Source organism: Piliocolobus tephrosceles, chromosome 10 (genome assembly GCF_002776525.5).
Source record: "Piliocolobus tephrosceles isolate RC106 chromosome 10, ASM277652v3, whole genome shotgun sequence".
NCBI classification, from domain to species: Eukaryota; Metazoa; Chordata; class Mammalia; order Primates; family Cercopithecidae; genus Piliocolobus; species Piliocolobus tephrosceles.
This window is the reverse complement of record NC_045443.1, coordinates 96284280-96310718: the sequence shown is the minus strand read 5'-3', so window position 1 is coordinate 96310718 and position 26439 is coordinate 96284280. Positions and strand designations below refer to the sequence as shown.

Genomic DNA, 26439 nt, shown 5'->3' with positions numbered 1-26439 from the left:
AAATTGAGGCATGGAGCATTTATGTGGCTTGCCCACAGCCACAAAAATTGCAAGGTATAGAACCAGGATTCCAATGCAAGCAGCCTAGCTTCACAGCCATCACGTGAACCACAGTGTTAATGAACACCCCATATTGTCTCTGCAAACTGGGAACTAGCAGACATGACACATTCTAGAAATTCCATAGCCCCAAAGGCTCCAATGCAATGTTTTGAGTTCCTTGAAAAATCCTATTAAGAATATCTAATACCTTATGTAAATACAACTTCAGTAGAGAATTAAACCTCTAAAGTAGCATGGATAAACATTGTATTTGAAGAAAATCCTTTGCTCCTGACATCCAATTTTTTGTTCTTTACAAATCAGAGATAGTAAACAATTGTTTCATGTAAACCATTGTGAAATGATGTGACCTCCTTGCTGTATAAGCCTCTATTTTAATGAGGTTTGAATACAGGATCACAAAATTTGTGATAACTTGCTTTTCTCTATATGCATTAATAGCTAGAAGATTCTTCTGTGTAGTCAGAAGAATGCAGAACTGAGAATACAGATAACCAACTGTACTGTTAAAGAAAAGCAGAGACTTCTAGGATGAGAAGGGGCCAGAAAATATATGTAGTCTCTTAATTGATGCAGGCACCCATTCTAATACATCCTTACAGACAGCCACAAGTTTCTGCCTAAACTTGTCACTGGAAAGCTGGCCTGCTCTTTGTGAGGCAGCCCCATGATTGGAAAAGGTCTGGTTGATATAACTTTTGCCTTATATTGAATTGAATTGAAATAAGCCTCCCTATAACTCCTACATAGTTCATGATATCTTCTGAAACAACTAAGAATACATCTGCTCCCTTTTGCTGGGAAGAGTTTTTTAAGACTGAAGACAATTTGATATCTTCCCCTCACTATGTTAAATGTCTCCAGCTCTTTGCCAATCCCATGTGATAAGGGGGATGTGGGCCGTATAGCATCCTGGTTCCCCAGCTCTGGGCAGATCAACATTGACATATCATTCATTCTTACTGAGCTTTTCTTCATGAAAATTTCCCAGCCTTTATCAATAGCCATGAACTACACCTCCTTTCTCAGCAGCACTGGATTTGCATTATCCTTTTCCAGATAAAGCAGTTTTATCAAGTTACTCATTCAATAATCCTAGTCTATCAAGACCTTTCTAAAGACTTAGTTGCCACTCAGTATATCAGTGATCCTTTTCAACTATGTAATGTGCTCATTTTAAGAAGCTTACCTCAAAACAACAAACCTTTGAAGTCATCCATCAATGTATTGAGTGAAGTGTTGAATAAAGTAGAACTGAAAAAAAAAAAAATGTCACTTTCTACTAGAGACCTCTTAGCTTGGCATCGTTCAAGAGGACTGTTCAGCTGCACCTTGTTTTTTCATATTTTTCACAAGGATAAAATGAAGAAATGCTGGGGTCTCAATAAACGTCATTGAATAAATGACTCTGCCCAATACATCTTTTCTATCAGAAGCAGGAAACAAACATTTGGCCTCCAGTTAATAAATGAATTTAAGTAAAGGAAATGACAACCTCTGTTTGCAAGAAAGGGATATAATGTATATTATAAAGAGATGTTACAAAGAACAACATTACTTTGCAAAATGTAGTTTTTTTCAGCCATTCATGTTATGATAAAAAGTTGATCACTGCTTTTCTGAATTAGTTATTAATGTTCTGCTTTTTAGTGGTCCTGAAAAATATTTGAGAGCATCCAGACTTTGAGGGATAACAAGTAAAACAGCCCATATTGCTATAAACAGCATGATCCCAATTGACTTAAATTCCTTGCAACATCCCTAGAACCTGGGGAGCTGCACAATGAGAGCTGGATTGTACAGGCAGTGCTCATTTTTTTTCCCTGCTCTATTTTTTTCTTGTAAGGAGATTTCATAAACAATTGTGTAATGCCATTTAGGGCTACAACTGTCATATTAGGGAATACAGGCTATATATTGTCTCTACAAATGAATAACAGGAATATCATAAGCCTATAGTTCTCTCCTACTCTCCTACTTTAGTAGCTGAGGATTTCTTTTATGTGATATCAGTCCCAGAATTAGAGTTAATGAAGGAAGGGAAAGAGGGAGGGAGGAAGAGAGGAAGGGAGGAAGGAAGGAGGGAGCGAGGGAGACTGGAGAGGAATGGGAGACGGAAGGGAGGGAAAGTTAAACTTGGGAAGACGGTGTTAGAATTTATATCATGCCAGTGGACTTAGATGGAACCAAATGTGTTGTTTACTTCCTCCCACTCTTGGTAGGTTGATTAATGCTGACTCCAGCAATCATGGGTCACACATGCAGATGTTGTTAGAGAAACAACTGTTGGACTGGCTTTTCCTTCCCAGCAGGTGATAACTGATCTGTCCAAAAATCTTCCCCATAGGCACAGGGGAAGGTCACAATCATGAAGTTTTGGAAGGACTGCCTTTCAGAAAGATGGAGAAATGGCAGGAAGCAGCATTTTCTTGACTCCAGCGTTTCCTGCAAATGAAATAGTTCAGCTGAGACCCTTTATAAAAAGGGTCAGTGGGGTGCATGCATAACTTTCACACTTTAGAACTAGAAATAAATAGACACAGACAGGGAACTTGAGAAGCTGACAGTGTGGTTGCAGAGAAGAATCTAAATCACATGCAGTTGTTACAGGACTGAGTATGTATCTCAAAACTCACTCAAGAGGTGAGAAGGAGGAGTGTTCCTCTGTCTCCAAAGGTGGGAAGGAAGAGGTAATCAGATGCTGGCCTACGGCCTCTGGGTAACTCATGAGAAACAAAAGGCTCTAATTTTCTGATTTTCTAGGCAGGGTTCAGTTAATGCCCATGGAAGAAGCAACTGTGGGGCTGTCACTGCTGAAAGAAAATATGCATATGAGGTGTTTGGTGCATTACCCCTTAACTGCACTGCATTTGTTTGACTGCATCCTTTGACAGGTCTCATTTCATGCCAGACTCTGCTCAAGGAGCCACTAAGTTTGCTGGCTATTGGCCAAGGCTTCCTTTGTTGGGACGCCCTTTTTCCTTCTGCCTTTGAAGCTGTTTTGTTTGCTCTTCAAGTTTGTTTTCATTTTCTTTTAGAAGCACTATCATCCAGAAGAAGGAATGCACTTCATTATTCCTTTAGCTTTCACTCTGAAACTTTCATATTTCTTGTTGGTTTCTTTCTGGTCAATTTCTGAATACCCTGAAGTGTTGAAAGTATTATGACAAACATAAGGGAGAAACAGAGAAAAAGTCTTTTTTTCTTTTTTTTCAGGGCTAGAACACAGCAGAAAATTTCATCTCTGGTAGAATCTGACTGGAGGGCTCTATTCATAAGTTTCTTTATTAGACTAGCTATATAATATCAGCAGACTCCCAGAAGGTTTCCAGAGCTTAATAGGGGTTATTGAGTTGATGGAGCTGTCATCTACTTGCTCTGTTCTGAGACCTACCATCAGCTGTCAGTCCCAGTTTACTACTGGTTCTGTCCGTGGAAAAAGCAATTTTCATTCCACCAATGTTGATTAAAAGCAAGACTGATCCATACTCACTTTGTGACCTAGGCCTTGCACACAGTAGGTGACCAGTAACTACTTTTGCTGAATGTCAGGGTGATGGAGAAAGGTTCTTATGCGCCAAACATTTTTTACATTTTAAATTTCTGCTTGAGGCCAAGTGTGGTGGCTCACACCTGTAAACCCAGTATTTTGGGAGGCCGAGGCGAGAGGATCCCATGAGGCCAGGAGTCTGAGACCTGGCCAACATGGTGAAACCCCATCTCTACTGAAAATACAAAAATTAGCCAGATGTGGTGGTGCACACCTGTAATCCCAGCTACTTGGGAGGCTGAGGCACAAGAATCATTTGAACCTAGCAGGTGGAGGTTGCAGTGAGTCAAGATCGTGCCATTGCACTCCATGGGTGACAGTGAGACCCTGTCTCAAAAATGAACAAATAAATAAATAAATAATTTCTGCTTGAAAGAATAATTATCTTACAGAGTGAAAAGCACAGACTTAATTTGGATGTAATATGCTAGGGTGCCTAGGGGAGGCTTCTCTGAAAAAGTGACATTAGAATAGAACTTGAAGGAAGTGAGGGAGCTAGCTAGGCCTACAGTAGCCGGAGGGAGAACATGTCAGGCAGAAAGAGAAACAAATGCAGAGGCTATGAGGCAAGAATGTGCTTTGGTGTCAAGAACCCAGAGAGCAAGAGGAAAATGGGTAGGAAAGGAGTGTAGGGAGGTAGAACGGTGTGGGTACCAGAGAATGGAGAACCTTGCAGGTCATTGTTAGGACTTTGAATTATCTTCTGTGTTGAATGGAGCTGAGTGGAATGACCTGGCTTTCATTTTAGATGGGTCATTTTGGCTCTCGTACTGAGAAGAGATACTTAGGGGGCAAGGATGACAGCAGTGAGACCGGTAAGAAGCCAATGAAATCAATCAAATGAGAAAAGGGAGTAGCTTGGAGCAAGTAGTGACAGGATGGTGAGAAGATTTTAGAAGTAGATTCAATAGGCTTTGCTGCTGGATTGAATGTGGGATATAAGAGAAAGGAGAGCTCCAGCATTATGAACCTGAGGAACTGGAAAAAAAGGGCTGCAATTTGCCGAAATAAGGAAGCTTATAGGGAGGTGAGGTCATCAGGAGCTTGGTCTCTGGCATTTAATTTAACGTTGAGCTGACTTAATAAATGCGAAAGGAGAAGCATCAAGCAGGCAGCTGGGTATCCGAGTCTTGAATTTAGGGAAGAAGTCTGGGCTGGAGGTACGAATTTGGGAATCACAGCCGGAAGAGACCACCTAGTATAGCCAAGAAGGAAGGGAAGATTGAGGACTAACACTCCAGGGATGTTCAGATAACAGGAAGCAGCCAAAGAGGCTGAGGAATGGAGGAGTGATCAAGGGTGTCACATAGGTCAAGGAAAATAGAAAATTGTTTCAGTAGAGTGGGCTCAGATGAGGACAGGAAAAGAGAAAGTGGAGACCATCTAGACCCTTCTCAGGGAGTTTTGCTTAAAGATTAGAGTAATTAAGCAGGAAACTGAGGGTGATGTTGGGGCAAGGGAAGGAGTTTGTTTGCTTTTGATGGAAGATGTTATAGCAATTTTTGAGAATGCTCCAGGAAAGAAGACAAACCATAATCAAGGAGAGATAATTTATTGTAAATTACTGGATTGCTAGCAATTGAGCAAAAAGGAAGTCCACCTTTAGGAGGAAAACTTTGGACATTGGTTATATTCTTTTCATTTTGTGATTAGATTTGAATGCAATTGTGTTGTATTTTCTGAGCTGAAGTCACGGTAACCCAAGGTACAAGATGGTAACGAAAACGACTCATGCATTGCATTTTAAGAAAACATTTCCAGAGCTGAGAGAGAGACCTGAACTGAAGATAAAATTATATACCTTCAAATGTGTGTTGACTTCACCATCAAAGAAGTGAACATTAAATTCTTAGTAATATCTCAGTTGCAAGTCTATCCTTATGTACCCTTATTTGTTTGGGTTTCATAGTAATTCAGGTTCAGAAAAACTAAATGAGCCTTTGCAATATATGTGACAAGGATTGAGAGAAAATAGGCAAATGAAATTGCAAAGGGGCGATTAATATTATTTCATGGAACTGTTTCTAAGCTCTACAAGCAGCCTTTTGACACCTAGGTGCGCTAATGACAAATGTTCCTTCTCTCTTCAGCAAGTTGGCAGCCCTTTTCTGCCTTTATCAGGAAATATGAGGACTCTTCCAACAGGAAGTCGGCAGTTTCTGGTACAATTAACCGGAAGTGTGTTGGCAGTGACATAGTTTATGAAAGGCACAAGCGGCACCAATAGAGTAGACCAGTTAAAAATGATAACGAGTAATGGTAGTGACTAATGTTTGCATAACACTTTGCCATTTACCAAAGCCTTTTGAATGTGTTATATGATTCCATTCATTTGATAAATATGTATTCCTTCTGTGTTCCAAGCCGTAAACATTTAGCTGTGAAAAAGTTTCCTGTCTCTTGAAGCTAAACATGAGCTGCACAACAATTTGGTGAAATAAGTAGGTCAAGTACTATTCTTCTTCTTCTTCATAGATTAAGACATTGTAAAACTTAATTACGGCCAGGCACAGTGGCTCATGCCTGCAATCCCAGCACTTTGGGCGGCCAAGGCAGGCGAATCACCTGAGGTCAGGAGTTCAAGACCAGCCTGGCCAACATGGCGAAGCCCTGTCTCTACTAAAAATACAAAACAGCCAGACGTGGTGGCAGGTGCCTGTAATGCCAGCTACTCAAAAGGTTGAGGTAGGAGAATCACTTGAACCCAGGAGGCAGAGGTTGTAGTGAGCCAAGACCACACCACTGCACTCCAGCCTGGGCGACAGAGTAAGACTCTGTCTCAAAAACAAACAAACAAAAAGAAAAAAAAATAGAGTTTAATTTGGCCAGGTGAGGTGGCTCACGCCTGTAATCCCAGCACTTTGGGAGGCCAAGGTGAGTGGATCACTTGAGGCCAACTTAATAAATGCGAAAGCCTGGCCAACATAGTGAAACCTGTCTCTATCAAAAATAACAAAAATTAACCGGGTGACGTGGTTCACACCTCTGATCCCAGCTACACAGGAGGTTGAGGCATGAGAATCACTTGAACCCAGGAGGCGGTGGTTGCAGTGAGCCAAGATTGTGCCCCTGTACTCCAGCCTAGGTGACAGAGCAAGACCTCATCTCCAATGCCTCCAAAAAAGAAAAAAAAAAAAAACTTAAATTTAAGACTGGGCACAGTGGCTCACAACTGTACAACTGTAATCCTAGCACTTTGGGAGGCCAAGGCAGGCAGATCACTTGAGCCCAGGAGTTCAAGACCAGCCTGAGCAACATAGCAAGACCTTGCCTCTACACATTTAGAAAAAAAAATTAACTGGGTGAAGTGGTGCATCCCTGTAGTCCCAGCTCCTTGGGAGGCTGAAGTGAGAGAATCACTTAAGCCTGGAAGGTCCAGTCTGCAGTGAACCATGGTTGCACCACTGCACACCAGCCTGGGTGACAGAACAAGACTTCATCTCAAAAAAAAAAAAAAAGAAAAAAACTTAACTCACTACTTTTCTAGGAATTTGGGCCCCAGATGAAATTTCATGGCTGATACTGTATTTCTTTCTCAAAACTTTTCAAAACTCAGTACTTCAATACATGTTGTACCCTGAAATGTTATTTTCATAAACATAATTAATTTCTACTCTGGAAACTCTTAACATTTAAAAAATTAATTCCAGCACACAGTATAATAACCCTATGTCTAGGAGAAGAGCCATTTCATATTATGAATGCACCAGTTACGACAGATCCGCCTTAAGTTGCTCACTCTGTGAGCCTGACAAATTATTTACTGCTAACAAAACTACTGTGGTATCTGGAATGCATCAGTTTAAAAAAAAAAAAAATTTCATCCCAGCACTTTGGGAGGCTAAGGTGGGTGGATCACTTGAGGTCAGGAATTTGAGACCAGCCTGGGTAACATGGTAAAACCCCATATCTACTAAAAATACAAAAATTAGCTGGGTATGGTGGCACATGCCTGTAGTCACAGCTACTCGAGTGGCTGAGGCACAAGAATCACTGGAACCCAGGAAGCAGAGGTTGCAGCAAGCCGGGATTATACCACTGCACCCTAGCCTGGGCAACAGAGCAAAGACTCTGTGCCAAAAAATATAAAATAGTAATTTTCACAACTCAAACACAATTAACTGCTTTTAGTTTAAACTCTTTTAAATTCTGACTTTTTACCATTCGCACTGACAGGATGACAGTCATGCATAACCTAATGATGGGGATACATTCTGAGAAATGCATTGTTAGGTGATTTCATCATGCAAACGTCATAGTGTGTATTTACCCAATGTGAGATGGTGTCACCTAGTACACAGCTAGGCTATATATGATCTAGCCCATTGGTCCTACTAACCTGTACAGCATGTTACTGTGCTGAATACTGTAGGTGATTGTAACACAATGGTGAGTATTTGTGTATCTAAACATACCTAAATCTGGCTCTAGCTTTACTTCTTCCAACCCCCACAAAAGATACAGTAAAAATATGGTGTTGTAGTCTTATGAGACCCCTGTAGCATATGCAGTCTGTCCTTAACTGAAACATCATTGTATTGTACATGACGGTATTAGAAATTATAGAGGTTTTACTTTCTCTAAATTTAAAACATAGCTTATAAATAGAAAATATTTATTATAACATCTAAAAAATGTACATAAGCCATATGTGAACCCTCAGTGTATATGACTAGGGGTGGGTTCTTTAGTCTTCATTGAGAAAATTTTTATATGATTTTTTTTAATGAAATAAGTATGACATGGGATCCTCTTTTCCCTTCTTAACTCTGGTAAATTTCTGTGAGTAGTGAAAGATCTATTCACTATTGGAAAGTCTATTCCCAGGATGCTAAGTGAGAATTTTCCTGTAGATGCTAAGTAAGCACTGCATGCTCTAAAAAGAAAGCTGTCAATCATGGAGCCAGACACCTACTTCAGGGTTTACAAGGAGGCAGTGCGAATCCTGCCTCATAAAAGATCCAAATAAGTGATCTTATTTGGATAAAGTTACTGAATCAATCTCTTGTCCCCGGTCAGCTACCTGTCCACATAGGCAGGTCATTGGTTAGTGCTGGAGAAGGACAGAGAATTGTCCAAGTCCTGTGGAAAGAACTAAGGCTTTTCCTCCTTTCCCATGAGAGAGGAGACAGTGCACTCCCATGCTCTCCAGTCCTGGTGAGAAGGGGTCCAGGAGGAATGTACATCTGGCTTGGGGGTGCCTGCTAGGAGGGAAAACTGGCCTTGGTGTCCATAACTGGACTTCTGGCAGGCAGGTCACATAGCACCTACCGAGCTGACACAGAGAGTCCTGGGGAGAGATGCCCTGGCAGAGAGGGGGAGTGTTCACAGAGCAGCCCGCCCTTCTACTGCTCTGTGTGACAAGGATGTGTCCATGTCACGTGGGCCACATGGATGTGCAGAAGGGGGCTGAGGTTATGTTTGTTCCCCTGGGTTCCCCTCAAAGGGCGTATATGTGTCCTAGGAGGGCTGAGTGGGAGTTGGAAGAAGTCAAGCTAGAGCCAGATTTCTGCCACCAGGAACTGTGCAGTGGGGGGAACTGCCCTCTACCCTAGAAGTGCCCTCCAAAGAACTCACATGGGGACACAGGAAAACCTAGGTTGGAGCAGCTGCTACGCAGAGCACATGGGGGACCATGTTAACATTAACTGAAAAGCAGTAGCGGCTGCCAGAGAAACAGCCAGACAAAAAAGGGACCTCGTCCTTTTCCTGTTTCTTCCTCCCCAACTAAACACATGAACTAGGTAGAGCTTGGGGCAGGGAACATCCGAGGTAGACCATGACACCTGCCCTCTCCTAGGAGAAGTCAAAGTGCAGACCAAGCTTCTCTTACCCACCCTGGGCTTTTTAAGCCCCAAGACTGGCACATGATGAGGGAGGGAAAAGTTTGAATCAGATATGAGTTTGGATTTCATACAAAATGGAGTCTTCATGACTCAAAGTGACCAGGAAGTTATGCAGTCTGCCCAAAAGGTTAAATGGCCTGGTGCCCATCAGGCAGGCAGACTGGGCATGGCCCCTTTGGGAGTAACTAAAATAACCTAAAACAACTTTTTGGTGTTTGAACCCCAGTACAGTTAAGACTGTTCCATGAACTGATTGCATTTAGATATACTTGTGTTAACTTAAATATATATATATATGAATTTAGTAAAGGAGAGGAGACTTTATTTCTTCTAAAGGTTACAGCCTGCAAAGTAGCCATCCCGCAGGCCGGGAAGCACCTCCAACCAAGACCCCAGAGACAGGTTCTTCGAAGGAGAAGGGCTTACAGTAGAAGATTTACGCTGAACAGGTTAGCTAAACGCATATATTCAATGTGTTACAAGAGCTGTGAATATTCATGAAGGTAGTCCTGACACACGTGTATTCAACAAACATGCATGTAACGTGTGACCTATGTTCACTTTGGGTTGGAGACTTAACATGTAGATCTATTACAGTTAGCCCTATACATCAGAAGGGCTTTTCAGGACATGAAGGCACACAAGTGTGCAATCTCTGTAGACCAACCAGAACTAGTCCACGGTCAGTGATCTTATTTGGATAAAGTTACTGAATCAATCACTTGTCCAGCTGTAGTTATGGTTGGTGGAGCAGGGGCTGAGGCCCAGTCAGCATCTGGTGGAGCTGCAAATTGTTTAAATATTGCTTCTCTTAAGGCCAGTGCCTGTTTAGCTGCCAGAGAAAAAGAAAAACCTTGTGGCAGTTGGAACATAGTTTATTCTTTAGGTGTAGGGGTGCATGATTTAACCTTTGCCTGGCATGGCCTCGGGTCCTGTTGATAATTCGGTATCTTATTGCCACAAGGAGACTGTTCTGTCACTCTTATGATCTCTGTTTTAACATTAATTCCGACCAGTTGTTTCATCTAAACCATGAAAGAGAGGAGGTATAATGAGGCTTGTCTCACCTCGCATCCCATCATGGTCAGAAACTCAATTTTAAGGTTTTTCTGGGGTCTCCTTGGCCACAAGGGGGTCCCTTCAGTCTATGAGGGGGCTTAGAATTTTATTTTTAGTTTCTATTCATTTCAGGGTCAGTAGAACCAGGCTGTATATAGCTAGAGCCACCCTCTGCCTTCTGGTGACATCAGTACCAGGCTCACACTCCTTCTTGGCCATCCCAGCAGGCTGACACATTGTGCCACTCACCTGTGTGACCTGAGCAAGCCACTTCACCTCTTTAAATGTCTGTGTCTTCATCTATCAGATGACAGGTGGTCTCTGGATTATTTAGCACTGGAAGTGCTAGAAGCACTTCTAGCATTAGATTAACACGAAAAATGTGTAAAAGTTGTAGAAGATGTGATTTGTGTAAAGAATTCGCTCAGGAGTGGATGAGGATGCCACTTAAGATGATAATCCAGCTAAAACATGGAGTTAGTACATTCAAATCAGATGACAGCTATTGGAGATAAGGCCAACAGAGTGGATGGGTCCAAGACTGAACTCACTAGAAAGGTAAGGAGAGGAAGAACCCCCTACGGATGTATAAAATAGCATGGAGTTTAGAGAGGGAACTGAGGATAGCAGAGCTGGTTCAAGTGAAAGGTGTTTGGAAGTGCCTTTGGACAGACCCTGGGGATCTAACTTCCTGAACAGAAGGCCATGTTCCTGACGGTCCATCCCCAGCCAGCCTCTGGTTAACAGAAGACATGGAAAGCGAAGGTGTAGGGGTGTATGGAGATGCAGTTGTAACTAGAGAGAGAGGTGTTAAATTACTGGTGAGCGTTTCTGGGGTGAGGAAACTTTTAGCTAGGGATAAGCTTTCTTTTCTATCACTTGTTTGCTGATGATACAGTTCTTTGCTGGGTCTCTTAACCATATTGTGGTTATGTGCTTGCCCTCTTCCTTCAATGATCTTCGTACGGACTGCTTATGAATGCTGAAGATGCTCAGAGCTTGCTGAATAAGTTTACATGCTCTGCCATTTTCTGTGATTTAATTTCACAGTGTGTTTTAGAAAGATGAAATTTGGGAACAGAACTTGGGATGGTCAAGCCAAGAGCTCAGTCGGTCTGTTTGAAGATTTCTGCCCTAACTCCTGGGAAGGGATGCTGGTTAGTTTGGTGTTTGGTTCTGAGCAAACATTACTGCTTTATCTTATTAATGGTGTGGGGGAGAGCCAGAATCATGGAGCTGAATCATTAGACTCACAAATGCTATTATTCCCAAGAGTTTCTGCTTGAGGAACAGAACTGAATTTCCCTGACTTCGGTTCTTCCCTGCCCCAGCCTCCTTCCTGCCACCTCCTTCACTCCTCCAGTGCTGGGGAGCAAGCTGACACGTCTTCCTTTGTTAACTACAGAGTTTTGCCCATAAGAACTCTGGAGGCATAGATGTCTTCTAGGTTTATCAAATAGAGCAATGACCAAATCAGGAAAAGTCATTTTATTACACTGTTTACTCTTGGTCATTGAAGATAAGAAAATAAAAATGTCGGACCCGTGTTAAAGATTTTTTCTTGTTTTTCTTAAAGTTGATAAAAATATTTATCCTCTGAAAGTAGTGACGTGAAGGGAGAAGGTATTTCTGGTTTTCCAGCAAATATAAAATACAGTTTGCTTTTTTCTAAGGCATGAATTTATTGGTAACTTTCCTTGCATAAATGCATAAATGATTTTTTTCGGTCAACTCAAAATGTTTTAAAGCAAAAAGAATGACTTGGAAGTCAATTATTAAACCTTGAGCACCCTAAAACATTTTTTGAGGTTTTTTTTAATGTGATTCTTTGCATTTTGTTATTTTCCTCTTTTCCTTCCTGAATGCTACCTTGGTAGCTACCATGTTTTAAATATTGACAAGATAAGATAGTTTTCTGTTTATATCAGCAGTCGTCTGTCTGTGAAATATGGACGAATCAGAACGCAGGATTTCCTTTCTCAGCGATCCATCAGGTTCATAATGTAAGGTTACAAATGGTTCTTTTTCTCTCCTGAACTTGCGCTATGTACTGTGTTGCACAGTGTTGTCAACAGCTATAGGTACTGTGTCCTGGTAATGCAGAAAATTTGTAATGTCTGGTGACTCTGAGACTCTTTGTCTATTATACTTCATTTACTGTGCCTTGTGATGAGTTGATGTGCAAACATTGTCCTAAAAAAGAAACATACTTGGTTTTAAAGTCTATGGTTAGAATATGTCCCATGTGAGTTTTGGCTTTCATTCCAGGTGTCTGTGTTAACTTGCTTTTACAGGAAAAAGAAATGGGTAAATTGATATATATATATATACACACATGTATATATCAGCGTTATTCTTCCCCATTTTGTACTTCCCTGTATTCATGAACTATTCAACCCTTTGTGTCTAATGATTCTCAAAGATTCATGTGCTTTACTTGTGAGAAATTTCTGAGTATGATTTGCATGTTATTCTGTATATATTTGATTCAAATGTGGGGGGAGGTGAGCTGGGAGAGGCACGGTTACAGCTACAAAGTGGTTCTCAGCCTTTTTCCATTTGACAGTACTGAATTGATCTTTGCAAATTGTATGAAATTGTGACCCATTTTACTCTGAGCTGCGTAATTTTAAATGTTCGTATTTCACCTTTGCATACTTTAGAAAAAGTTTATTTCTATTTGGAAAATAAACATTTAAATGTTTGGGGTTTTATGTTCTGTATTTTAAAATACTATTCTATTTGCACACCCTTTTGAATTTCTCCCATTGGATAGCCTGCTGTCTTGAGAAGTTGAGACACTTGGTTGAGAATCACTGAGCAGAATTCTTGGGGCGGCATGTGAAGGGATGCCACGGGCATTTTTGTGAAGTGCCTTTTGGGATGCTGCATCAGGCACATATGTCCTCCTATGCATGGGACTTCTGGCTCTTGAGGACCGTGGTGTCTATACATTGCCTGGTACTGGTGTTCACGTGACCCAGCAGTTCCTCTTGAACTCATAAATGCTAATCAGAGCTTTTATGTGTTCATAAGTGGCCATCTCTGCTCTTTTTCATCTAAAGGAACAAATTCAGTATAACCAACTGCATTTGATCAAACTAGCATTCTTCATTCTTGAAGATTTTTTGAAAGAATAACTACAACATCCTGCTTTCGTATGTGTGTGAATGTTTATAGGAAGCCTTTTCCTTACATTCACATTCAAATATATGTATGCATATTTATAAGCATAGAGCTGTGTATAGCATTCTTCAAAGCCTTAGAGATTACAGAAAGTAAATGTAATCACATGTATCTTATGTAGGTTTGGGTAGCCCATCTCTGAAATTTGTCAGAATTATTGAAAGTAAAACGTTAAAACAATAGTTGTCCTTTAAAATAATTTTAGTTTTTCATTAAGTGTTCTGAAGAAATTGAGAATAATGTTTGTTAATATTCAGATCTAAATTTACAAGCAAGTAGGTGGGAGCAGTCCTCCTAGAAAAGATTTTAAAGGTTCTATTTTTAAAAATCAATTAAATCCTAATTTAAAAAATTTTTAAAGAATAATACAAGGCTTGGAAAATGCCATACTTTTCTATTAATGTTAGAAAACTAAGTTGTAAGCATGGCTTTTAATTATCTACTGACATCCTTAGGAAACTTTTTCCTTGAGAAGAAAATAACATAAAGGTCTGGTCCAGTGGCTCATGCCTATAATCCCAGCACTTTGGGAGGCCAAGGCGGGTAGATCACTTGAGGCCAGGAGTTCGAGACCAGGCTGGCCGACATGGTGAAACCCTGTTTCTACTAAATATACAAAAGTTAGCCAGGTGTGGTGGCATATGCCTATAATCGCAGCCACTTGGGAGGCTGAGGCAGGAGGATCACTGGAACCTAGGAAGCGGAGGTTGCAGTGAGCCCAGATTGTGCCATCGCACTCCAACCTGGGTGACTGGAGACTCTATCTCGGGGAAAAAAAAAAAAAAAAAAAGACAGAAAATAACATAGAGAAGGTTTTTCCTTTGTGTTCTCAGAGCGTATAGAATATGTAATATTCAGTTTCCCTTTTGGAGGGAGACGGCTACCTGATACGATTTGTTTTAGAATTTGCCATAGGCGTCCAGTGCATGTGAACTTAAAATTTGCAGCTATTTACCAGCTGTTGAAATAATACAAAGTTTAAAAGCTGCAATTTGGAATCTGCCATCCAGTAAAAATCTCTCTATAGACTTTTGTGACGTTTTTTGTTTTTTAACTAAATTCCATTGATGCTTTTGTATTTTTCAGTTGTTGGTATAAGAGAATGTTTAATTTAATTACATTATATTAGATGTGGCCCAATTATAGTCCTTCAAACTCACCCAGACTATGAATTTGTAGCTGTCAGTTGCAAACACGTGTTAAACAGAATCAATTCTCCATTTAAAATTCTAATCTCAAATTGTTTTTTTCTTTATGTTAGTGGTTTAGTTTTTATTTGAGTTTGAAGAAGAGAGCTAATGATGTACATTTTCCTCTATTTAATTGATGTTCTTTAGTGTGCTTATTAAAAAAAAGAAAGGCCTTAAGCATACGTATAAAAAAGAATAATAAATACCAAATAAATGAAGTTTTAAGCCATGACAAAATTCTTGGAATATTAAGATCATTCAAATACATGAACCTAAGGGAAAGATTTTCTGTAAATATTTTAAGTGCCAAAGAGATAGCCTGAAGACATTTATTAGGAGTACCTTGAATCATTTTAATTTCTAATTTATAATTACTTAAGGAATCCTTTCAAAGACCACTGTGTCAATAATAATTCAAAATATGACAGAATTCTACCCTAAACTTTTCCTACTTCATTTTGTTATTCTAATTAAATATTGCATTGTTAGCTGTGTTTAGGTCTACTTTTCATTAAAGATAAGCTTTGATTATAAACCATTATTGAGGCCAAAGACTTCTTAGGTCTGTTATTTAATATTTAATAAGCATTCTTAAGTGGAAAATTACTAAATTTAAAAAATATTTGCCTAAGGAGATGCAAGTATTATGTAGACATGAATGTACTAGTCAACAAGACCTAACACTAGGTTTCAAAGTTCAAAATGATTTTATGCATGAGGCAAAAATCTTTCTTTCTTTTTTGACCTCTTCTTCCATTCCATATAGTAACTACTCTACCTAATTCCTCCATAGCTCATTCCTGCTGTAATTCAGCCTCCAAGAGGGTTGAGACCTAAGGCACCCTTGTTCTCTGAACTCTTTTGTTCTTACTGGCAGTCAACCAGGTAAAGCTGAATCCCAGCCTAGGGCCAAGGTCATACCTGTCCTTTACAACAGTGTAATGTTAAGTCCAGTTGTTGGAGTCCATCCATTCCCATTAAATTAATTCCAAAAAGAAGAATTAACATCTACAAATTGAGTCCTCTAAATATTTTTAGATCTAAGTTAAAAAAAAAAAAAAAAAATAGGCAGGGGTGGGGAGAGAAGTTGATTAATTTCCAGGCGGAAAAAAAAATATTTTCTAATAAATTCAATCTTAAGAACACTTTTCCTTCTGTTTCAAAATGAATTTCTGGAAATAGCACTAAATATGATAAAATTCAGTGTCTCTTTCCAGAAAGGTAGATTCAGTCCCCATAGGGAATTTAACAATATTTGAACTGAAGCAATGTTTGAAGGCCACAAAGAAAATGAAATAAGGATTATATTTCTTTTCCTTGTAATTATCTCCCACCTCAGCACCTAGGGGAGATCCTTTCAGATCACTGTCAATTCAAAGAAAGTGGTTTGTGATTTTTAGACAAAGTGGAGTCACGGGAGAGCAGATGATGGCGCTGTCTAAACAGATTTAAGTGAATGTTCCACTAATTTCTTCAAGTGGTTATCAAATAAGGGATTTCAGTGATTTCCAGACCGAGATTGGAATGTATGTGTCGGGGCTTGTTATTCCCACAGTGGCTGCTACAACTTATGTGGATGATGTAAATATTTGGATCAGCATTTGGCTGTGGCTCTGGCTTTAAATGTATGGAACTCACATTAAAGTTTAATTATAAAAGTGTGTGAGTTAATTGAACAATTAGAGAATGAGTTTGCATATGATTTGCATGCTTAATGTACTAACACGTGAAATGTTTTCATAACCCTAGCTTCCCCCAACTCATTCTCACCCCTAATCCTGTTCCCAGCCCTGGCCCTGCAACTCATGGCACCACCAGCTCATGCCATGTTCAGACTTTTTTGAAAACTGCCTGTTGAGCTTGGCCAAGGTCTACCTCTGCTGAACTGTAATAGGGTTCACATGAAGATCTGATGCTTGGTTTGAGTTGTCACATCAGCAGACACTGGATCAAAGGATCTTTGGAAGCCAACCAGATCCTCCTTTTTCATCATTCCACGGAGTTGCATGCAAACTTCTGTTGTTTTGTTAAGAGTGTTACCTGTGACTTAAATGTACAATACCTGTTTGCCATGTTGTTGTTGCTTTACCGAGGGAGCGGGAGAAGGAGGGAGAAATTTAATGGGGGAGATTAGAGGATGATTTGCTAGATTTGGGTAAAGCTTTTGTTTAAGAACCCATAGCTGCATGTTTCCAAAGTTTTAAGTTATTATCACTTAAAAGTGATTATACTCAGCTTCAAAATGATATTGAAATCCACATATCCTGTATTTTGAATTTTATACTAGTTTTTTGTAAGTTACAGCCAGATGAAATAAAGACCAGAGAGAGAATAAAGAGCCAGCTATTTGAGAAAGAAGGAAAAGAAAATAATCAAAATAAGAAGGCAAAGAAAAACTTAATCTAGTTTTAGAATTGCAGTCAGTTATCACTTATACAAACTAAAAATTCATATAAATATAAAAGAAAAATTCAAGAATGAGTCAGGAATGGATAATAAAACAGATAAAAATGCTGAAGTTAATATTGCAAGTAAAATCTTAACAACGCCAACAGACAATATATATGTAACAAAATTTCACATATACCCCATAAATGTGTACAAAAATAAAAAACACCAACAGACAGGGAATAGGAGGATTGAGCAATGTAAAAGTAAATCAGCAACCAAAACCAAACTAATGGAGAAAGTGGCTGAGAACAGAGCAGGAGAGAAGAGCCGAAGGAGTTCCAACTGGTCACACACTAACTACGGTGAGAAGCCAAGGAAATAGCGTGATGCTCACTTTCTCTTCCTGCAATTCGAAGTGACCCATCTCAAGGAGAAAAGCTTCAGACACTCCACTGCTATTAAAAAAAAAAAAAAAAAAAAAAAAAAATGCCTGCAGCGTTACTGAAGTCCTCTAGAAAGGGCTTTTTATCATTGGCAGCTACTTCATATGCCACCTAATGTAAGTCCAAACTGCACAAAGAAAATTGGAGAGCTAGTTCTCCCCAAAATATGCACCCTGTGTATGCCATTCCTAGAGAACTGTGGGTCTTAATCTTTTGGGGTTTCTAGATACTTTCAAAGAATTTAATGAAGCAGAGAACTTCCTTTCTCTCCCAAAACATACACCTGCATCCAAAATTTTGCATTCTTGTCCTAGACTCCTTAAAAATTCTCCTTAAGAAACCCCACAGTGTGTCAACACACTTTCTAGCACTTCTGTGGAACTTGTTCTCTAACCAAGGTTTTATTTGGTTTTGGAGTTTATGAGACCTTTTAACACTCTTCCAACTCCTGAGAAAAGTAATTTCTCATAGTTCTATATATAGCCAAATCTAGGTTAGATGAGAGTAACTCTAGAAATCTGCCTATTTAGTTTTAGTTATGTCCATTTGAGAGCAAAGAGCTGAGTTTTGAAAAATCCAAATCTTTCCCAGGAGAAAGAGTAAGAAAGATCTCATGTGTAGTATGTAAATCAGAGTAGAGCCCAGAAAATACCTGCCAACACTGGCCTTTGACTTTATAGATGCTTACATTAAGCTATTATAGTGATGAAACAGGTTGAGGCTAACCTCATGGAAAATGATAAATGAAATGATGGGAGGTCCTCTTGTTTTAGGTCTGTATTATATGATAGACCATCATTTGGGAATGTGCTTGTATTTGTGAATCAGAATCCTCAAAGTACATGCATATGTACATGTGACCAAACTTGGCATTTCACTGTTTAGTCTTCATTGGTACATTAAGTTTTCTGAGAAAAGTAGCTGAATACATCTGAGACAATCACAGCATCATTAAATCAGTGCAGTTGAATTCAGACGAGAGAAACTCGTTGTCACCCATTAGTAAATTTTTAAATTTTGTTTAGCATCATGCTTACACTACCATTTCTCCAGAGATCTAAAATTGTTCAAAGTGGCTAGTACATGTCATATTTGGGAACTGAAATTTATAGAACTGTGTGTTCTGAATGTGAAAGCAATTCAAACTAAAAATTTCAGTCAAGTTAAAAACAGAAAATTCTTTCAAAGATTGTATGTCCTTTGCTGTTGTGATGGAAAACTGTGATTAGTAAATCATTTATGAATATCTTCATGTTTTATTTTAAAGTGACTTAGCTTAGGGTGTCATTCTAAAAATAGAATAATTCAACTCCACACCTCAAAAATTAACTCAGCCTTGAGAAATATGCTAATACGTATAAAAATGTAATAACCAAAGTATTTATATTCACATAAGACACCCAAATGCATTGGCACATTCACAGCACATGCGTGTAAGGTGAGCTCAGGGTAGCTATAGGGAATGAACTTTGCTGACTGCTCATATTGCCTCTAGAATAAATGTCATTTTCAGACAGGAGACTGGGGAGAACCTTCCATTACCTTGCGACCTCCGAATGAAGCCACAGCCTCCACTCCGGTACAGTACTGGCAGCATCACCCAGAGAAGCTTATCTTCCAGTCATGTGATTACAAAGCTTTTGTAAGTTACCCTCAATTCAGTATTTAGGCCCAAGTGGAGATAGGGTTATGTTTTCGGCTTGTTTGCCATTTGTATTGAAAATATACCAAAATATCCATATCCATCACTGAAATTTTTAAAGTGTTTTTGTCTTCACTTTTTCTTAAAGTAGCCTTCTATCCAAAGAGAAAGTCCAAATAACTAGAGCTTTAAAAACTTTTTAATCTTGTAAGTTTAAGGTCTGTTGTGACCTCTTCTATAGTTGTATATTTTTAAATGAATGTGATAACGTACAATCTTAAAATGGAAATGAGTGCAAATATGGCACATATATACATCTCTGTTCATTCACCAAACATTGGGTCTGCCACTTTATGTAAATACCAGATTCTTTTCACAGTCATCAATAGGATTATACTATTTTTCTTTCTTAGTTGTTGTTTGTTTTTTAGAAGAGAGGAAATAATTATACTTAGCTGAGAAATGTAATAGGAACAGCTAAATGTTCAAAAAAACTGTAGGTTTGGGGTCAGGTGGTGGTTGTCATGACAACAGCAGAAAAAGTGGCTGAACCTTCAGCAGTGCATTGAAACTGCCTCCCAAAAAGAAATATTTCAATCAGGCAAACTTCCCTGATAACTTAAAAGATAAGGATTTTACCAAAGGATAATAAATTTCACCTTCATTTGATGAAGATGAACATTGTGGTTATCTCATAGCAATTGGTTTTTTTTTTTTTTTTTTTTTTTTTTTTTTTTCATTTTCTGCTCTCTGCCCCTCTTTTACTGCTTACTTACATTGCAGCTTTGGATTTGTTTCAGTGGTATTGCCCAAAACTGTAGGATTGAAATGGCTCCTCCCTCCAAAACTCCCTCCAAACCCCAAGTCCCTGAGCCTTTCTGAACATGCCTTTCTCCAAGGCCCTGACGACGCCTTCTCCTGTTGTGCCGTCTCATGTCTTCTTCAAGTCAGGGACTTCCCTAGTCCACAAGAGTGGTTCCCATCCCCGTCTCTGTAAAGTACTAGGATGTCTCCAGTCTTGTCAGGAAGTGTCCATCAAATATCTTCTGAAATAATTATTATAATTCACTTTTAAAAAAAACATATATAGAGCTCTTTGGGGATGTGGGGAAAGGGCAAGGGGTGGAGGAATGACAAAAGGGAAAACCCCTACTAAAGCTTCAAAAGGTTGAAGAGGAGTCAATTGATAAAAAGGCAAATCAGACATTTTGTTTGAAACCATTTGGCCCCAGCCAGAAGCTGGAGCATGAGGGGCATTTTGTACCAGGATGATACAGTATGGGATCTGGTCTTCTAACAACAAAGTGGTTGGCAATTCTTGGGAGAAGACTTTGTCATCCTTCTAGCTCCATTCAGCCCTCCAGGTGGCACTTTGCACCAGGAACCCAGCTCTCTTCCCCTGTGAAACAACCGAGAATGCCTCTCTCCCTCCCCCTACCCTCCCATTCCGTTTTCAGGTGGATCAACCATAGGACACACAGCTGTGAATGAAAAAGGTCCAAAACTGCATCTCTGCCTAAAAGCCTAACATTAATTACCTATGCAGCAGAATAAGCCCAAATGGGGGACATGTTGCTTAGCTTCTCAGCTGTCTCATGCAACCCTGTAATTACAGAGATAGTAGTGTGATTTATTTTTGCAGACATTGCTGCCTGAAAAAAGGGGAAAACATTTTTAGATGCCCCCATTTTGCAGTTAAATATGATTTGAAAGACGGCATCTTTAGAAGATGCTGCAGTTTCATTATAAAGAGCAATTACAGCCCCCAGAACTTATGGTTAATTCTGCTGCATTTTCTCTATGAATGCATTTATTTGTTAGGATTAGTTACTGTCAGTTTTTTAAAGTTACGCAACAACTTACAGCCAGGAAACCTAGCTAGTAATACTTCCACAATTTGTTTTTAAAACGTTGCTCATATTTATATTCCATTTCATAAATCATTGAATTTTTTTTTTGTATTTTAGTATTTAGGTTCTATGCTGATAAAAGAGCTTAGGGGGACAGAGTCAACCCAAGATGCTTGTGCAAAAATGCGGGTAAGTCTGCCAAATTACTTTATTTCTAGTAGCTGAAATACTAAATACCGGGTATGGATACAAATTGCCACCTTTCAAATTACTATTTTCTTCATCTGTTGGTCTGCTGAATCACATTGGTATTACATAAAAAGGTGCTCTCACTTTCTGCATGTTTAGACTTGAACTTATCTCACTATAGTTTGAGTTAATGTCTATTTGCTCTAGTTGTACTATATTATATTTGTTCTTAGTTATTTTTAAAGATTTAAAATTGTATCATTTTCGAGATTAGAAAAATGATCTTTATTACGAGAAAAGGTTTTAAGCACTCACTTGATAGTCTGAGAATATTTACTGAAAAGATCACCAATTAACTAAAATTATCAAAAGCAGAAGAATTAGGAGCATATTATATAAAGTTAATATTCTTTATGCAATTTCTTATCCGTTTTTTTAAAATTTAAGAAAAATATTCAACTTTGAGTGGAATGAACTATTTAAGTACATATGTTGACCAAAAATGGCAATTCCAGGCCGGGCACAGTGGCTCACATCTGTAATCCCAGCATTTTGGGAGGTCAAGGCAGGTGAATCACCTGAGATCAGGAGTTCAAGACCAGCCTGGCCAACATGGCAAAACCCCTTCTCTACTAAAACTACAAAAATTAGCCAAGCATGGTGGTGTGCACCTGTAATCCCAGCTACTTGGGAGGTTGAGGCAGGAGAATCACTTGAACCTGAAAGCAGAGCTTGCAGTGAGCTAAAATCACGCCATTGTGCTCCAGCCTGTGTGACAAGAGTGAAACTCTGTCACACACACACACACACACACACACACACACACACACACACAAATGGCTATTCCAAATATCTATAATTAGTGGCTGCTTGATTCCTAGGTGTCTATTTCAGCCAAAGCAACTCTAACTCATATTGCAGACCCACCTTTTCCTTTTGTGTGTCCCTTGTTCTTGCTTCCTCCATAGCAGGTGTATAGAGGCTATGGTGGTATCTGAGTAACTGCACAAATCAAGAATATCAGACTTATTCAATGTAGCATCTAACTAAAGTCAAATTTAAGGTCATTAGTAAGTGGAATGCTAACTTTTATTTATGGCCAGTATACCTTGTTGTTTATTTTATATGAGCAGCTTTTGGTGGAAAATAATTTAAGAGCATATAATTACACTGAAACAGCTATGAAGGTAAACATGAAATATCCATTTGTTTATGGAAAGCTAAATGTGTGTGAATCTTCATGAAATTGAGACTTCAATATGTAATCACTAATATTTTGATCAATTAATAGCAAAAAAGACTGAAATAGTTATCCTTCTATTTAATGTAGAGTTATACAGTACTTAAATTGTCAGTACCAGTGAATTTTTAACTTAGGTACTGTGTTTAGATTTTTAAAAAAGCTTCTGTATGTGTCAGAAACTCTTAAGTTCTAGTTCTATTGCTGCTTATTTGCCTTAGGAGTCATTTGTTATTCATAAAAATAATATGATAGCTGCTAACATTTACTGAGTCCTTACAGTGTCCCCTAGTACAATTATTGTCCCCATTTTACAGATGAAGAAATGGAGGCTTACAGAGATTGAATAACTTACTCAGGGTCACACAGGGAATAACTTGCCAATCTGAGACTGGAACTCAGGTCTGTCTGACTCCAGAGCCCAGGCTTTTAACCACTACATTCTCCTGCTTCCCCGATCCTCTGTTTTCTTACATATAAAATGAGAACATTAGACTAGATACACTTTAGAGTTCTCCCTGGTTTTATAATTCTGGAAATCTTGTATTCTAAATATTTATCTGACCAAATTTGTGTCACCAATGAATAATAAGAAAAAGGGAAAGTTTTCATTCATCAAGCCTCATAATAATTTTGGAAATATTCATGAACATGTCTAATAAATTAATTTGGCATCTCTCATTTAATACTCTTAACTAAATTACCTGAGTCCAGCTACTCCAGTGTCATAATCAGCATCAATATTGCCTAGTGCATGCAGCATCATTTAAAATATACCAGATCTGTGATTTGAATCTCAGTCAATTTCATGAAATTGAGTGGATCTGAAATTACATCCTGATAGCAATAGAAAAGCCATTTTAGTAGTCTCAGTAGAGAATAATTTAGTTAAATACTCGTCTGTTGCTTAAAATGAAACTTAGAAAAAAACATATATTTAGAAGCCATTCTTCTGTTTTGGGGGGAATTTTTCTGGTTTGCTGCTCTTGGTGCTTACGTAGTTTACATGAAAATAGAAACTTCATTACTTCTCGGACTATCATAAACCCTTATTTCCAATCTGGATTAAATAAGTCTCAGTTCTTGATAAAGTAGCTAAGGTTGCATTCACTACATTTCACCAGAGTCTTTCAAAACCAGAAGCGTAGGGTTGATCTGCTATCTGGAGCTATTCTATTATGAATTAGAACTTCCACCAACTGTAAATGATGTCGATCTCAACTTGCAGCTAATTTTCAGTTTGAATCCCAAGTTGCTGTTTTCTCTGTTCTCAGCATGGTGGCATTTCAGCCAAAAGTCCCAATTCAATCAGAACTCCCCATGAAAAATACTTTAGGACCCAGATGATCTAAATAGTTGATTCATGGTAATATTATTAGACCAAAGTATTATAGATTAAGAGTTATCTGTTTATTCTTTTAATTGAAAAAAGATGTTTTCTGTTCAAAGTATGCATTTTAGCCAAAATTAAAATGTCTCTCCCAGTAATAAGTAAATCAGTGTGATTCCCAATTCTGATAAATGTTTCCTTAAATGTACTTTGTTTACAAAGATGACTAAAATCCACTGAGTTCACAATCCAGTGGAGGAAACCAACATATGAACATTAAATTACCCCCAAAGTGATAGAAGTATTACCATACAGGCATTTTCAAGTTGCCATCAGCCTAAGGGATCATAATAGATGATCTTAAAAATGACATGTACTCATACCCTCCTCAAATCAGTTTATTAAGGCGAATAACAGGTAACAGTGGAGGGCTGTAGACCCTGCCCTGCACAACTGAATTATGTGCATTAGTTCATTCAGTCCATGAAGTACATATTGCCATTGCTTCCACTTTACATATGGGAAGACAAAGGCGACGAGAAGTTAAGTCACTTACCCAGGGTCACACAGATAGCAAGTGACAGAGCCAGAGTTTGAAACCAGGCAGTCCACTCCACTACCCACACTGTGAATCCAGAGACTGGACTGCCTCTCCAATGTGCCAGGAACATTCATTGTCCTGGTTTTGGGTTTTTTTTTTTTTTTTTTTTTTTTTTTTTTCACTTTTTAAATGGTTTTATTTTATGTGCAAATAATAAATAGATGTTGTACCCATAAATTCTACTTTCCAAAAACAGCAGCTTTTTAAAAGAAAACCACATAATAACTTTTAAAAGGCACTGGGATTCCTCTGCTTCTAGATCATTGCTAGGCTAGAAAACTAAAGTTTGTTCTACCAGGAATCACAAGTTAGAACTGAGTGTTCTCCAGAGTGGAAATTCTAGAGTGTAGTGTCATTTCAGGCAAGATTATTCAGTTCTCATCCCCAACATCCACAACTACCTATCAAAGATTGTTCAGTTCTCATCCCCAACATCCACAACTACCACAACTAAACCAGCTCAAAACAGTCCAGCATAATTAGGCTTCATCAAATAATGTCATTATGCTCTTCTAAGATGCAAATAAAGCAAAACAGGAAATTCTAAAATCAAAATAATATTTGACACTATCATACAAATTGTTAGTTCCTTGTTGTATCCCCCCCTTCTATAACATTAATAAAGGGAATATTTTACTGCAAAGAATATTTTATTTTATACATCACTAGCCATGAATGTTTCCCATTAGTTATTATACAAATGCTGCCTAGTGCCATTATCCATGTGGTATAACCATTTTACGTCCACAATTCACTTCTATAGTTATAAGTAGAATTTTTATGGTTTAACACTGAGTTGCAATCTAACATCCAAAATATATGATGTGTTGTAGATGGCAATGTAGCAAAAATATATTTTAATCACTTTTCATTTAAGTGAGCTTATGTAAAAAATAAACTAATAATTTAGCAGTTTCAAGTCTCCAAAGGGTGTTTTCAAATGTACATAAAAGAAATGGTTACAGAGATTTTTAAGAAGCATCTTCCACGTCCACATCCTCTTGTAGCTGCTGTACCATTTTCTCTTCCAGCTGCTTCCCTTTGCCGGCAAGAGGGGCTTGGATAACATGGATGTTTTGCTTGACTTCTTTGATATCCTGAACTTTCTGTAGCTCTTTATTTTTCTTCAATCTGTTCATTATACATTTAGCTTGGTCTGTTTGATCTCTTCAGTTTTCTTCATTACATCAGTAGTTTTATTTCATAGCTCTCGCTGGTATTTGATAGGTTCATTTCTACATTTTTCAAATTCAAATGAATTATCCACTGTAAGCTCTTTACCAGCTGCTTTCTGGAATGCTTTGGTCCACCTAACTTTGTGAGGATTGCACTTCTTTTTACAGTTTTTAATGACATTTAGATTTACAAAATCTGAACACCTTGCAATCATTGCAGATGAACATCATGCCATGGCCAGGGTGGATGGGCCCCAAAAAGAAATAACACTTTTCTCGATACACATGTTGAACCCCCGTGGGTCCCCATTGACCAAATGCCAAGCTTGAGAGGAAGTCTTTTCTTTGAGACAGAGTTTCGCTCATGTCGCCCGGGCTGGAATGCAATGGTACAATCTTGGCTCACTGCAACCTCTGCCTCCTGGGTTCAAGCAATTCTCCTGCCTCAGCCTCCCTAGTAGCTGGGATTACAGGCACCTGTCACCATGCCCGGCTAATTTTTGCTTTTTTTTTTTGAGACGGAGTCTTGCTCTGTCGCTCAGACTGGAGTGCAGTGGCCGGATCTCAGCTCACTGCAAGCTCCGCCTCCCGGGTTTACGCCATTCTCCTGCCTCAGCCTCCCGAGTAGCTGGGACTACAGGCGCCCGCCACGGCGCCCGGCTTTTTTTTTTTTTTTTTTTTTTT

At 38.8% G+C, this 26439-nt stretch overlaps 1 protein-coding gene and 1 pseudogene across 9 annotated transcripts in view; one reads left to right on the top strand and one right to left on the bottom strand.

Moving 5' to 3' along the window:
- Positions 1–26439, top strand: part of ANKS1B (ankyrin repeat and sterile alpha motif domain containing 1B) — a 1351669-nt gene that overhangs the window by 1263800 nt on the left and 61430 nt on the right. For 7 of the 9 annotated variants that reach the window (XM_023182451.3, XM_023182541.1, XM_023182286.2 and 4 more), the window contains 2 exons: positions 19242–19370; positions 21338–21409. In XM_023182451.3, coding sequence (XP_023038219.1) covers positions 19242–19370; positions 21338–21409 — 201 coding nt within the window. Of the gene's footprint in view, positions 1–12446; positions 12522–19241; positions 19371–21337; positions 21410–26439 lie in introns of all 9 variants that reach the window. The other 2 variants (XM_023232645.2, XM_023232564.1) reach the window with 2 other exon arrangements.
- Positions 25552–26121, bottom strand: LOC111544355 (annotated as a pseudogene).